Source organism: Zeugodacus cucurbitae, chromosome 5 (assembly GCF_028554725.1).
Source record: "Zeugodacus cucurbitae isolate PBARC_wt_2022May chromosome 5, idZeuCucr1.2, whole genome shotgun sequence".
In the NCBI taxonomy this organism is placed as follows: Eukaryota; Metazoa; Arthropoda; class Insecta; order Diptera; family Tephritidae; genus Zeugodacus; species Zeugodacus cucurbitae.
Window position 1 is genome coordinate 21,570,001 of NC_071670.1, and position 16,205 is coordinate 21,586,205.

General features: G+C 35.9%; 2 protein-coding genes and 1 long non-coding RNA gene across 4 annotated transcripts in view; 2 read left to right on the top strand and 1 right to left on the bottom strand.

Annotated features, from left to right (window-relative positions):
- Positions 1-16,205, bottom strand: part of LOC105220339 (beta-parvin) — a 289,141-nt gene that overhangs the window by 27,979 nt on the left and 244,957 nt on the right. Inside the window, exon 1 of one of the 2 annotated variants that reach the window (XM_054232401.1) lies at positions 6,499-6,698. The exons of the other annotated variant lie outside the window; for it this stretch is intronic. Within the exon in view, the coding sequence (XP_054088376.1) occupies positions 6,499-6,616 (118 nt within the window). The 5' untranslated portion in view covers positions 6,617-6,698. Of the gene's footprint in view, positions 1-6,498; positions 6,699-16,205 lie in introns of those variants that run through there. 2 annotated transcript variants of the gene reach the window in all.
- Positions 3,471-6,695, top strand: LOC128922331 (uncharacterized). Its single transcript, XR_008471567.1, has 2 exons — positions 3,471-5,511; positions 6,022-6,695. It is a non-coding gene; the product is annotated as an uncharacterized LOC128922331 (long non-coding RNA).
- LOC128922328 (uncharacterized) lies at positions 9,802-15,365 on the top strand. The gene is made up of 2 exons (XM_054232404.1): positions 9,802-12,715; positions 12,788-15,365. Exons 1-2 carry the CDS (start codon positions 12,469-12,471, stop codon positions 12,916-12,918), a joined length of 378 nt encoding a protein of 125 aa, XP_054088379.1. The 5' UTR covers positions 9,802-12,468; the 3' UTR covers positions 12,919-15,365.

The following is a 16,205-nucleotide window of genomic DNA, read 5'->3' on the forward strand; positions in this document are numbered from 1 at the left end:
CTTCAAATATTCCTTCAAACAACCGCGTCGTTTCTATGTCGCTCACAATTATAGCAACGACAAAAAACGACTGTTTCTATGTCGTTTCTATAGTCGTTTCAAATTGGGGAATCTCAATTTATTTTCGATAAATGTCGTTAACGCCAACAGGAATGCCAAATAGGCGTTCTTAAGTCGTTTTAAAACGATAACGACAACGGGAATAGGGGCGATTATTTAAAAAATGCAAAACTATGGAATGGCTTTGAAGCCGAAATAAACAGATTCTGGTCACCACATAGGACTGGAAAAGAAAAGCAGAAACTAATATTTTAATAATACTATATTTTCGAGCAATTTCTAAAATTTGATTTACTTCAGAGGTATAGATAGATATTAATATACAGATGCTGCAGTTCTTTTTTTGGTGCTGAAATGTGCACATATGTTCCATTCATACATAGGATCACATCAGGAAATTATGTTTGATTGCTTATTATTTGTTATTATAGTTGTATTTTGCTCTTATACACTTATGCTAAATTTGATATGTTTTCGGCATATTTTCTGTTGCATAAATGTGGTCACTTCTTTAAGAATCGCTGACATTGTATTTGAGTTGTGAAATTCCGAAGTCATTCCCTTGACCTTTCTGATAGCTATCTTCAGCAAAGAATCGTAGCGCTGCTCAAATCTTCAGAATCAAATCCGCAGTTGATCGGTTGATGGATTTAAAATGTGGCCAACAAGTATAAAAATGCTTTGTTTGATCTATTTGAAAATATACAAAACTAGCTGTTACCCTGTGCGCTTCGCCACACCTAAATCGATTAAAACTCCTAAGGGTTTTTACTTTGTGTTTTATTTATTGTTGTAAAATTGTTACTTATTTATAAAACATATTGGTATACAACATTTTTGGTTTTTCCACCTGGCGCTTAAATGAATAACCGCCTTGGTGTTCCCACTCTCGAGCATGTGACGAACAATTGGCCGTGGGAGAAGCACGGTTCTTCCAAATTGACGCCGCACACTTGAAACGTTTGCCCTTGCGATTTGTTGATGGTCATCGCAAAGGCAAGACGTACTGGGAACTGCAAGCGCTTAAATTCAAACGGCATGTCCGTTGGAATCATGGGAATGCGTGGTAAGAGTACAACTTCACCTGTTGCCTTGTGCCATTACACAAAGTCGGTGGCTTCAGATTTCGTAGAAGTATAATGGGTGAACCGACTTTCAAGACTAAACGATTCGGTGGCAGACCGGGGGGATTCAAAGAATTCGAGAATTCAGTTGGATAATTGACTACTTCATCTTGCTTCAAAACGCTATCAATCGATGTATATGTTGTAGCTTCTCCTGACAGTTTTTCTTGAATGTCAAAATTGATTTCGTTGACGTGTACATTTTTCGGTGCCAATATTGCGCGTTCACTTAAATAATCGTGGCGATGATAGTGTTGAACAATATTCGGAAATACACTTTCAATCAATTCTTCTTTCGATTGTAAAAGTGTACAAAAGTTGTTCGGCAATGTGATCAAACCGGTATCATCGATTGGTATTTTGCCTTAGCCAATGTCCAAAAACTGCTTCGAAAACGCCGCTACGGATCGATCGATTTGCAATTGGACTCGCATGTTGACGGTAAGAGTCAGCCTTTGAACATGTCTCCACAAAACTGACGATTTTAAACAAGCGTTTATTTCGTCGCCAGGAGTTGATCGAGGAATGACTGGCAAAGTTTGCCGAAAATCGTCGGATAATAAGACTAATGCTCCGCCAAAAAGTTGTTGCTTTTGGCGTAAATCTTGCATTGTTCTATTGAATGCTTCTAATGACTTTTTGTTAGCCATTGGGCACTCATCCCATTGAACTATTCCAGCTCCTCGCAAAACTTTTGCCATTGCTGAATTCCTCGATATGTTGCACGATGGTGTTTCAACGACTTGGATGTTCAACGGTAATTTCAATGTGCTGAATGTGCTGTTCGACCGCTATCAAGTAGAGTAGCAGCGATGCCTGACGAAGCAATTGCCAGCGCAATTTTCTGCTGTGACCGTTTAGTAGCAAGAATCAAAGAGATCAGAAACGTTTTCCCTGTACCATCGGGCGCATCCAGAAAGTAGAATCCACCTGCGTTATTGTCAACCGCTCGTATAATCTTATCATAAGCATTTTTCTGCTGAATATTCAATTTGGTAATGTTAGCTTGTATGAAAGCACGCAATTCATTGCAATCGTATTGTTGTTCACGTTGAAGCTCATGGTCAAACATTTCAATCGCTGAACGATTGGGCGCAGTTATGCCAAGTTGCGCTAATGCCTTATTCGCGTTGACTAATAGCATCGGTTTTACGGACATTTGGATAACCATCAACACGCTCCCCTTGCTTTCGTCGTTGAAATGTTTTCGATGATGGATTCCAAGTGAAATATTGTGGTATTTCGGAATATAGCAATGTTCTTGCAAATTCATCGTTTTCACAACTCAAAAAAGGTAGTTAATGTTGTCCCCGGTGGTCGTGCTGCGCTCTGTTGTACATTGTCTGCAGTGAAATAAACGCGTTGACCATTTTCGAGATGAACTGCCAAATGAAGGCATTTGACAGGACTGCCAATCGTGCGGCAAAATATTATTTTATGAGAATTTGTATAAGCGGGATGTATCATTTTTTTTTTTTTTTTTTTTTTTTTTTTGCAAAACGTGCAATGATACACACATTAAATTTCTTATGTGCACCCTCCAAACAGACCCCAATCACACCTGAAAATTTCACTGAAATGGGGCAAGCCATCTAGGAGGAGTATACGAACAAGAAGTTTTGCCACTTAATTTTATATATATAGATAGATATAGTAAATATAACAAATAACAACATTTGAATCCTTAGCGTACTTCATAAGTGAAATATCCAAAGGACTGGAACGATCTCTAATTAGCCGTCGAATTAATGCGACATTCAAGCTTTCTTCCCCACTAATGAAAAATAATTAATAATTACCCATTATAGTTATTTTTTGTATTTTGTTTCAAATAAAATATTTCTGTTCGCGTATTTGTATTGTTAACTGCACAAATTGTCACTCACATTTTAACAGTGCTGCCAAATACTTACAAAATAATTGTCAAAAATGTAAACTCAGGCAGAGAATGTAAAATATAGAGAAGGTTCACGGCGGGCTAATGGCCACACTGGTTTGCTTTTCGAAGGGGTACTCGTTTCTATAAGCGAGTTTCACCACAGAATTCTATAAGGAAGTTTCACCACTGTTTAACATCAGAGGGCTAGAAAATAGCAGAATTGAGCGTTTGCAGTGTTAAATGAGAAAAAGTGTGTTAATTTCTATGTTAGGAAATGTACGTTTACATATTTGCCTATATACAATGCGCATATGACTTTTTTGCACATAATTTATAGATATTTTGTTGATAATTGATATGAAGGCACATGCGCACATACATATGTAATGCTTTACAATATATAATAACCTAAATTATTTTATATTCTTATTTAAATGTAACATAATAATACTACATTTATTTACTTTAGTCATTAAAACGTCACATAATATCATAAATATGTATATTATCACAAAATGATAAACGTACGCGCATTCGTAATTACATGTGTGCACATGTAAACAAATATCAAAAGAACCATTCGAATTGTGTCTATATGTCAATTTGTCAACATTCAATATATGTATGTATGTATGTAAATAAATATGTGTACTCATGCCTTCATATAAGATCTTCGTTGCCACGGACAACGACGAATGGCCGTAGCTTATGATTTTTTTGTGTTCATGTCAAAGAGCTGTAAGGAATGTGGAGCGTACGCAAACAAAGAGGCCCAGATGTCCAACATAAAATGTCTTTAAATTTTATGCCTTGTTTCTTTAAAAGATCAATAGTAATTATTCTAAACATGATTTAATATGTTGGCAGATATTAAAATGCATTTAATTATATAGATAACCAATTAATACTTCAATATTTGTACATACATATTAAGCGCAAATATTATTACGGCGGGATCACTTGAAGCGGCCCTGTAAAACTCGATGTGTCGAAAAATTGATGGCCGCCTGCGCAATGCCAAAGCGACGCAACATTGTGTTGTCGGTAGAAAATCGGCTTGTCGTAAATATGTATGGATATGTATGAGCATGCAAACATATCGACATAAATTTTTGCCAGCCAAAGAATTTTTGTTGAAAAATATTTAAAATCGACTCAAGGGCTATGTTGCCATTTTTGTACCTAGGTTTTTGCGATGTTGCAAATTTTCCTTCTGGATGGAACATTAGAAAAATCTTCAATTTATGATTTTTGTCATCGTCGCGAAAAGACGTTTGTGGACATGCGTATGCGCGGGGAGATGTGTATGGCGTTGCTTTTATGAATGAAGCAACTTTGCCAAGTGAATGTGCGCTTGCGTTCATGAATGAAAATGTTTTTGTTGTATTTACTACAATATTTGGCTTCGTTGATTGGCTGCCATATTGACTTGTGATGCTGCTTATGCGTTTGAGGCGCTCGTTGTTTTTTTTAGAACAATGCTTTTGATTTTTTGTGATGGTTGGCAGATTTACGTGCACGCATATGCAAATGTAAGTTTGTGTATTTGTTCAGTGACATACAAACATATGTATGTATATGCATACAGAGAAATGCGCGCACATGTGACATGACCTTCACTGATAAGTGATAATGATACTATTCGAATTTTTGAAGACATATCTACATATGTATGTACACACGTAAATGCTTATGTATATAGATATACATATGCATATGCAAGTTTAAGTTACGAAATATGTAGTTCATTTTAGTGTTATACGAAATGTATTTAGTAAATATAAAAATATAAAACATATTTTTATGAAAGTATGTACATACATATGTATATTATTATACAATATTACATAAATATGTGGGTCCGTTTGAATTTTTTTTTTACAAATATACCTCTGAAATCGCATAATGTTTTCAATTGTGGATGCATTCATAAGTATCCGCAAAACGAATTCCATGTCAGTTGTATGTACATATGTATATAGTAAGCATATAAATGCATCAACATATAAACAAAGAGCCTAACATGCGTCTATAATAGAAATGTAAACCTCTGAGTATATTTTTCAATTAATACTCAGCTCTGTTACGAGGCACTGTTAATATTTCTCCTTCCGAGCCAGCCGTGGTGAAACTCGCTTATAGGATTTTGTTAGTTTTTACAATTCACACGCTGGTCCGCAATTGAACCTTCTCTATATTTTACATTCTCTGACTCAGGGCTGTTATTTGCGTATTCTTGGCAACTGAGATAAATAGCTTATCATAATAAAAAATCTAGACTCAGTAGCAAAGGCTACTATAATGGCGATTATTCGCCAGTAGCTTTACACAATTGAGGTGTTAATTTAATGTATACCTTAGCCATAAAAACGAGTGGCCGGGTCTGCTAGTGTTTAATATTTTGTCTGTGGTGGATCTTTTGGCGGAAGTGCCCATATGTAAAAACTTGTAATATATACATATGTATATTAATCTATTAAAACCATACAAAACAAATAAAATATTTATGTAATAGAACAGACGATGGAACGATGAGCTGTACGATTTATACGACGACATTGACATAGTTCAGCGAATAAAAAGACAGCGGCTACGCTGGCTAGGTCATGTTGTACGGATGGAAGAAAACACTCCAGCTCTGAAAGTATTCGATGCAGTACCCGCTGGAGGAAGCCGCGGAAGAGGACGACCTCCACTCCGGTGGAAAGACCAAGTGCAAAGTGACCTGGCTTCACTTGGTGTTTCCAGTTGGCGCCAAAAAGCAAAAAGGAGGAATGAGTGGCGCGCTCTGGTGGATTCGGCTATAATCGCTTAAAGCGGTTCCTACGCCAAATATATATATATAATAGAAGTAGTAAACATTAGGGTGTTTACATATGTATATTGTCGATTTTGCTTTCTTGCTTTCATTTTGTTCAAATGTATATAATTACCTTATTTTCTTTCCTCTAAAATTAGAACAAACAAACTATGCATGGATGACTCACTTTTGACACTCACCGTCATCATGGTTCGGTATATACATATATTCATCACTAGTAATGACCTCACAGCAACAATCTACTACACACATATACACAAATTTAAGATAAGGTTTCGAGAAATTAACATATGTTAATTGAAAGGATGTAAGAATCCACAGAATCTCGTATCTATCAATAATACATGCTATGTCATTTATACTTTATAATAAGCGTGTATCTATGAAGTTAAATATGCAGAAAAGAAAGAAAGAAAAGAAAAAAAATTGTAACAATACAAAATGCAAACAATTCTACTATGATTTTCATACATAGTGGTTCTGTTATAAGACTAATAAATATATATATCTTGAAGTATAAAATAAATCTCATTAAATACAATAAACCCACACAAAAAAAAATATAGAATTTTTCAAGAAATTCCTCTGTATATGATACCAATTTATTCACATACCTTCCTTCGTTCCTTTCTTTCTACCGATTGTGCTAAATTTTTCCCAAAAACTTTCTTCTTTTTCTGCAGCTTTGACATTATTACTCATGTGTGGTGATTTTGGACGACGTAATGACATAATAAAAATTGAAATTTAATTGAAGTTACCAATAAGTTTCCAAACAAATGTATGTAAAACAATTAGTGGTACTTTAAAATAGCTAATAATGATACTAATCAGCACGAACGATTAACTTTGTGAATAATCGAAAATTTAATACCATCTGTCTCCGATATAAATATTGCCAATAAACTGAGACATTGTTCGAGTTCAGACTCCGGAATTCCTGTCGCAAATTCTCTGAAGATTACTTTTGATGTCACCCATTGCGTTCACACAAGAAATTTGTGTTCGGCAACTCTGTTCATGTTTTTCTCTCCTTCTCTCAACTCCTTGTACGCTGCATTTTCAAACAAAAAAAAATATTTCATTAGCTAATTTTTATCGTTGTCCTCCATTTATAATATATTTTAACTTAATTATGCATATTAGCAAATTACATACAAAAAAATATATTATAAAATTCATATTTTCAACTATATTGTATTTATTAGTTTTAAAATATGCGCAAATGCAACACTGTTAGGCGCCTGCTACACGTTCAGTAATTATCGTGATATTTCCTGTATATTTATTCAACGTTTGACATGCAATATTGATGGATCACGATAATATGGATATCACAAAATATTTAAATATTTTGAAATCCAGATCGAGGATCACGATCGCGAGAAAAATATTGAACGTGTAGCATATTTTTTGATTTACAATCAAAACAGCTGATTTATAAATCTCGAACGGGACTGAGAACAAAGTAGTTTTGTGAAGCGTTTAAATGTAATCTAATCATATAAAATTTATATTGGAACATGATATTACGTCGCAGCGATCTCAATTTAATTTTAGCACAATAAGTGAAAACTTTTGCACAAACACCAACCAAGAGTTGCCGAAACAGGAATATTTCGCTTTAATGACTAAATTTTCAAAATTTTTTAGAAATTTTACTTTATCAAATACTAGCAGACCAGGCCACACGTTTGTGGCTAAGGTATACATTAAATTAGTAAGTTTTTATGTTTTATGTTTATATCCGGAAAAACACGATGGATAAGCTCCTCTTTCATGTTTGTGAAGTGACAGAAATCTGTAGTATATTTGCATCTACTAACAGGTGCCAAGTAGCCCCTATTTCCTTTATACTTTGATGCCGAAAATAAGTGAAATCTATTCAGGAATTACCAGCCCTCATATACTACATATGATGATTTTTGTTATTCTATTGGTATTTATGAATTTATTATTGTGTGTTATCTAATAAAAATACATCAATAAATTGCGAGAGTATAAAATATTCGGTTGCACCTGAACTTAGTCTTTCCTTACTTGTTAGAAATTGTTTTGGGGTATCGACATAACCTTATACATTTGAATAATGACAAAAATATTTTAACAAAGCCCCAATGACAACCTTAAAATTATTATTTTTTGTTTTCTTTTTTATATTTTTGTTGTCAACTAAACAAAAGCTGTTATTATTATCTTACTTGCAATTTTCCCATATTTATTTACTTTCTAAAACTTTCTTGGCCATGCTCGAATATTTCACGACTTAAATTAGCCAGACCTATGTGGGCGTTCTCGACTTTTTGCGAGACTAACGAACAGCAATTAATTTTTATATCTGTAGAATACACATTTCTTATGGGAGATTAGAAAAGTATGGATTTTAGACTTTTTCAAGACTTTCTCTGCGTAAGAACCATGCTTGTAGTTCATGGAATATTCCAAAAAAGAATTAGCGAAATCGGTCCGGTTATATTATAGATATAATTAGCGCTCACACTGCAGACCAATTTCAAAACGGACAGTTATGATTTTTGGCACATGCTAAATCGTTACGATTTGGTGTTTGAAAACGGAACAGTGATACATGGCATCCCGTTTTCAATCACAATTTACAGCCCTATTCTCATGCCCTCACAAATATCACCACACTCCCTACTGTGAGGTTTTTGGATTTTGGGATGATTACCTTATGCTGGAGAAAATTCAAAAGCTCAAATGCTCACAATTTTTCAAACATCTGTGACGTGTGAAAGCAGCCATCACAATACAAAAATATTTGTGTTAGCTTTGGTTTTTAGCAATATTTGGAAACAAATGTGTATATATTTGCGTGCTATAACGAGCATGGAGGAATTGTTCTATGAAAAAAGGGCCTCTATAAAAGTTCATTTATCGAATAATTGTGTTTAACCGAATCTGGAGCAATATGGACGTACCTTACATTTTCATTTGTTGAGCGATTTGCTGCCAACCACATCTATGATCTGATAAGGACGCATTATTTTTGTAAAGCAAAGGACACTGATGCACAGCCTCTATAAGACGATGATTTACATCCATGTAATTTTTATACTCTCGCAACAAAGTTGCTACGAGAGTATAATAGTTTTGTTCACATAACGGTTGTTTGTAACATCTAAAACTAAACGAGTTAGATATAGAATCATATATACCAAAGTGATCAGGGTGACGTATTTTCTAAATCCGGATGTCAGTCCGTCCGTCTGTCCTTCTGTCCGTCTGTGCTGTAACTTGAGTAAATATTAAGATATCTTAATGAAACTTGGAATACATGTTCCTTGGGGCAGTAAGAGGCTTGCTTTCGAAAATGGGCGAAATCGGACCATTGTCACGCCCACAAAATGGCAAAAACACATAAAGTGTCATAACTAAGCCATAAATGAAGTTATAAAATTTGGAATAAGGGATCGCACTAGGAAGGGGTATTTGTGGGTGTAGTTTTTTTTGGGGAAGTGGGCGTGCCCCGCCCACAAATCGGTTATTTATATATATCTCGCAAACCAAAAAAGCTATATAAACCAAACTTCTGCAGTCGATTCTCTTACATACCCCACCACACACCATGAAAATAGTTGAAATCGGATAATAACCACGCCCTCTTCCTATACAAATGTTAGGTTGGAAATTACTAAAAGTGGGTTTACTCACTAACGAAAAACGACAGAACCACTAAATTTCACAGAAATAATAGTAGAAGGAAGCTGCACTCAGATTTTTTTACAAAATGAAAAAAGGGAGTGGCATCGCCCACTTATGGGTCAAAAACCATATCTCAGGAACTACTCGACTTTCAATGAAATTCGGTATATAATATTTTCTTTACACCCTGATAAAACGGATAAAAGATGGGCGAAATCGGTTCACAACCACGACTACTTTCCGTATAACTCAAATCATATATGTATTGGTTAATATGTGAGATATCTTAGCAAAATTAAGTGAGCGTATAGCCTTGGATATAGTGTATCCTGCTGGTGAAAATGAAAGAATTACCTCTGCCCACATATAGTATATATAACGATTTTCGTTATTCTATTAAACTTTATGCCGAATTTATGGGTAAATTTTATATGTTTATAAGTTTCTTCAATAAATTGCGAAAGTATGAAATGTTCGGTTGCACCCGAACTTAGCCTTTCCTTACTTGTTTCATTTATATTTGTATATTTTCTGAGTATTTGTTGGGGCGTTCTTATTTGTTGCTAGCCTCTGTTGACTGTCGTTCTCTGCTGTTTTTGTTGTTTGTAAGATCGGCTTAGGCTCAGTTGGTCGCTGTGATAAGTCATCTTTCTCACCGTTGCCTTGTTTGTTGGTAAGAGCGGGTTTTGCAGGCTCGACAAAGCTAAAGTAGGCATTCAGAGAAGGAAAGTAATTGCCCTTATACTTTTGTTTATTATTTACCCCTCACTAATTGTTATTTTATTATTTTTATTGTTTGTAAACTGTTTTTTGTGATTTTTTTATGTTTTGATTATCATCTGCGGTGTAATTGCCTAACGCTTGCATTAATGCACTTTTTATACTCTCGCAACAATATTTTCTAAAGAGAGTATATACATATATCAAAATGTTCAGGATGTCGAGTAAATTTCAAATCCGGATGTCTGTCCGTCCGTCCGTGCAAGTTGTAACTTGAATAAAAATTGGGATATCTTGATGAAACTTTGAAGACGTATTTCTTGGCACCATAAGAAGGAGAAGTTCAATGATGGGAGTAATCGGACCACTGCCACGCCCACAAACCGAAAACATTTAAAGAGCTATAACTAATATACTACCATCTACATGCCCAATATGTGAGTCAAATTTTTTGTTATATTAATAAATTTAAATAAATAAATTGCGAGAGTATAAAATGTTCGGTAACATCCGAACTTAGCCCTTCCTTACTTGTTTATTTTTTAAGTTATATGATAAGTCCTGATTCGTTTCTCGAGCAAGTTCCACACATACCCAATCGGATTCAGATCAGTACTCTGTGGCAGTGTTTCTGGCAAACGTAGAAGATTGTATGCCATGTACATCCTAGTATTATGAGATATGTGTTTGTGGTCGTTATCTTGTCGTCGTCATGACTAATCTGGTGTGGATTGAGTTTTACTGGAAATAAAATCCTTCAGACACGCCCAGTTTTTCTACGCTTGGCATCAGATTTCGCTTCAAAGTCTGTATGCACGCACATTGGTTCATAACTTCTTCTATTATTTAATGCTAACGACACTAGCGGTCATACAACCCTGTACCATCACTCCAGCACCTACTTGTTTCACTGTTTTAGTTGTATTTTTAGAGTTGTATGCTTGTCCCGGTTTATTCAATACTTTAATTCATTATATACTATATAAAAATAAGTCGGGTTTTCCTACCTGACGCTATACCTCCAGAACGCACGATCCGATTTCCACGGTTTTGCATTCGTTGGAAAGGACTCGGGCTCCGTGAGGTTTATAGCAAAGAAAATTTGGTAAAAATTTCAACAGAAAAGCGGGAAAATCTTTTTTTACAGACAGTGCCATCTCTGATACATAGCATGTACTATAAACCAATATTCGTTTCCTAAGATTTCAATTAGAAACCATCTAATCAATCACGTGTATTGTGCAAATTTCCATTCAATTTCAACAGCAGGCATTTGTCTTTAAGGTGGTAAGTTGAGGTGTGTAAATTATGTGGATCGTGCATTTGAGGTTAAATTCACCACTCTGTCCATAGTCCAAAATTCCTAGATGACGACGAGCAAACATCGGCCGCCGCACAAAACATGCAAGCCAGCAACAAGTGTATTCCCAGAACTTAAGCGAAGAAAGACAAAATATAATAAGAGAAAATGCCCGATTGAGACAACGCGTGAGGACACGAAGATCATTGGCATCATACAATAGCTTGGCATTACAATATGGTCCCACTGCGAACTACAGTAACGCTGAAAATTTAGATATTGTACCAATGACGAATATATGCCGATATTGCAATGCGTTAAAGTTCAAAAGAGAAACGGCTGGATTGTGCTGCGCAAGTGGAAAAGTTAAACTGGATCCATTACTTATACTACCACAGCCACTGAAACCATTGTTCGATGGAAGTGATCCCGATTCCAGCCAATTTCTTCAACATATCCTTGAATACAATAACTGCTTTCGCATGACTTCCTTTGGAGCTAATATCATTCGAGAAGGCGGCTTCATGCCGACTTGCAAGGAAAAAGATACAACACATATAACCAATCACTCACACCAACACAATGAATTGCAACACATAACAACTACATATACACCACACACTACACCATCACACGATCAGAAGTTACACCATATTCTTCAAAAAATGATTGTTTGCAATTACAGATTCAAAGACAAATATATCATTTGCATGGTTCAATGGTGCCAACACCAGATGAACCGCATCAATTTCTACAAATATATTTCATTTCGTCGATGGTGGATCAGCTGAATGTGTGGTGCAATATACAGGGAACAGTTAAAGATACGAATTATTGAACAGTTGCATTTTTTCACGCTAATAATGCTGTGGTTAATAAGTTCAAAATAGCATTGGAACGAATGCCATCGGATACGTACAAATTTGTCATAAGAACGGATTGTACCCCAACAGGTGAACATGTGCGAAGATTCAATGCACCCACCGTTAATGATGTTGCTGCAATTATTGCTGGCGATCCAACTAAGTCGCGAGACATTGTCGTTCAGCGAAGGAACAATATCATGCATCGTGTAAACGAGACACATCGTTTGTACGATACAATATCCGATCATTTATTGCCAAGGAAGATGGTCGATCCAATTACAGGTACAATATTCACACACTAATTATTGCTATTATTGGTTTCCATTAACAATTCATTTAATTTTGCATTTTCAGGCATATCAACGAATAAAAATCTAAGCCCAATGAATTACTATGCGTATCGTATAATGATTCGTACACATAAGGAGAATGTCATTCTGAAGTACCGTCGGCTATTCCAGCAATTCGCGAGACCGAACGTTTAGCGTTCATCAGATTCAATTAGGCAAAGTTACGATCTGAGGACTATATACACTTGTGTGATGCTATTCATTCAGATGGTGATGTTCAGAATATTGGACGTCTGACGATTCTCCCATCATCGCTCAAGACGCTATGATGTACGTGCGAAATTATGGAACTCCGGATTTACTAAGTATCGAGTTATTGGTGACACACGTTGTTATATGTACTCGCTGCAATGGCAGAAGCGTGGACTACCGCATGCTCATATCCTAATTTGGTTACTGAACAAATTAAATTCAAATGAAGTGGATAACATCATAACAGCTGAAATTCTTGATCCAGTCACTGATCCCCATCTACACGACATTGTGACGACACAGATGGTGCATGGACTGTGTGGTGCATTAAATCCATTATCGTCTTGCATGGCTGATGGAAAGTGCACAAAACGATATCCGCGACCGTTAGTCGTCGGCGTTCAAAAGAAGATAATGGTCGAACTATCAAAGTAAAAGTTCAAATCAAGAGATTGAGATCGGAAATGAATTCATTGTACCATATTGCACGCTGATTTCACGAATTTGCGAAACACATGCAAACGTTGAGATCAAATCAATCAAATATTTGTGCAAGTACGTCACAAAAGGCAGCGACATGGTTGTGTTTGGTATTGCGTCGGAAAATGCGAATGTCGCAATCACCAACTTCCAAATGGGCAGATACGTCAGTACTAATGAAGCACTGTGGCGATTATTATCATTTGAAATTCATGAAAGATATCCCACAGTTGTACATTTAGCTGTGCATTTGGAAAACGGCCAGCGAGTTGAGAGACCACCATCGACAACATTGACTAGCTTCTTTGCAATGTGTGAAGCTGATTCATTCGCAGCGACGCTGATGTACGTTGAAATGCCCAAGTATTACACTAAATATATCGAGAAGCATTTCAACCAGGGATAAAGGGATATCCAACTTATTCCAGTGTGAGAGCGCCTCAAAATTTGCGTTTTTTATAACATTTTTCATTATTACCAGATCAGACAAAATACTAATTTTTGGGCATTTAAATTAAAATACCCAACATTTATTACGGCTAATAATTATTTTACACTTAACGATTAATATAAATAATAACTATTTAAATCTCGGTTAGCGATGGTATGGTATATTAAACCAACCGGTTTTCAAACTTTCAGTGGTAAATAAAGTAAATCAATACGTATCAACTGGCAAATAATATTTTTTTCCATGGAAAACTAAAATCTCGCTGCTGCAGATCACAAAACATTTTTTCAAATACCTTAAAATTTCGCGTTTCCTTTTATATTTATTGTTTTAAGTTCTAATAAGTGATCTTGCACGGCGGTTATAAATGTCTCCGTCGCATTATTTTTTGGCAACATTTCAATCTGGCCGTCCCTCTTTTCCAATTGCGAAACGTCAAAACCTCCTCATCTCGACAAACTGTCAAAGTTTAGGTGGTTTTGACGTTTGATATTGCGCTCTCACTTCCAGTGAGATGAGAGTTGTACATCTCTTTATCTCTGATTTCAACTATTGGGTTTGCTGGATTGGGATTTAACACTTGCGGATTCAGTTGTTTCATCAAATGCGTACCATAGACGAACGCTGTTCGCAATTATCATCACCACATGTTTTCCTTCACAACTAATTCAGTTATGGAACAAATACAAAGATGACATATGTGAAGATATCTTCCATCGCTTGCGCCTTCAAACGAATAATCCTAACATTTGTCATTTCATTGATTTTGGCCACTATTCGATCAAGATGTGACATAGCTTTGGCGTTAGCATTCTTCTGGAATTGCGGCGACTCTTCTAGATGGCGGTCGTACTGCACATTCTGCGCTTAAGTTGCCACTCAGTGCAACGGAAATGGGAAAATTGTTGATACAATGCAAGCTCATTGTTTGGGATGAGTGCACAATGGCACATAAGAAATCACTTGAAGCACTCAACTTCACACTGAAGGATCTTCGGCGAAATAACAACATCTTTGGCGGCTTGATGATATTGTTGGCAAGCGATTTCAGGCAGACGTTGCCAGTAGTTCCCCGTGGAACGCCTGTAAATGAATTGAATGCTTGCCTGAAGGCATCATCTTTATGGAATAACGTAAAAACATTATCGCTAACCACTAATATGAGAGTTCAACTTCAAAATGATCAAAGTGCTGCACAATTTTCCAAACAATTGTTAGCTGTTGGAAATGGAAAAGTCCCAGTTGATGCGACATCTGGATTAATTACTCTTACCAACGACTTTTGCCGATTTTTAGACTCTCCATTAGCTCTTATTGAAAATGTTTGGGAACATTAGTGAGAATTATCACAATTATGCTTCGTTAAGTCAACGAGCAATTCTTGCCGCAAAGAATAACGATGTACACGCACTGAATTCCTCCATTCCATCAAAAATTGCTGGCGATTTGGCGACATACAAATCCATAACTACATAACATGTAGTAAATTATCCAACGGAGTTTTTGAACTCTCTGGAGTTACTAGGATTTCCACCACATAACTTGCAACTCAAAGTTGGTACAGTTATTATGATATTGCGTAATTTGAATCAATCGCGCCTTTACAACGGTACTCGACTTTCGGTAAAAAGACTTATGCCGAATTTGATTGAGGCAATCATTATTAACGGAAAGTACGCAGGTGATAATGTATGTATTCCTCGAATACCAATGATTCCGACTGATATTCCGTTTGACTTCAAACGATTGCAATTTCCAGTTCGCCTTGCGTTCGCCATGACAATTAACAAGTCGGAAGTCCATTCGCTTAGTGTTTGCGGGATAAATTTAGAAAATCATTGTTTTTCACATGGGCAGTTATACGTTACGTGTTCACGAGTTGGGAAACCACCCGCATTGTTTGTGTTAACATCAGACCAAAAAACAAAAAATGTAGTTTACCAAAGAGCACTTCAATGAAACGGATAATTTGCGGACACGTATAACGCTTCGATTCAGTATTTACTTTGGATTCACTTGCATTTACTCAGTGAAGTTCAACTAAATAACACTTCATTTTCGTAATCGAAATGAATTCATTACTGTTGTGAAATGAAATATAATTTTTCCTTTTCAAATATAAAACAAAAAAAAAATGTTCATCTTTTAATCGCCAAACGAAATGTTACATAAAACGAAGCCATCTGGTGCGAAACGGAGTTCGCCGGGTTTGCTAGTTTTATATTAAAAATCTGATTTTTTTTAGAATTGCTTTGTTTTCTAATTAAAATGACGTTTGAGATTTAAACTGAATAGCGTT

Coding starts and splice junctions, on each gene's coding strand:
- LOC128922328 (XM_054232404.1), top strand. CDS start 12,469: ATGCCATCGGATACGTACAAATTTGTCATAAGAACGGATTGTACCCCA. Junction 12,716..12,787: donor GATGGTCGATCCAATTACAG/GTACAATATTCA, acceptor TTGCATTTTCAG/GCATATCAACGAATAAAAAT.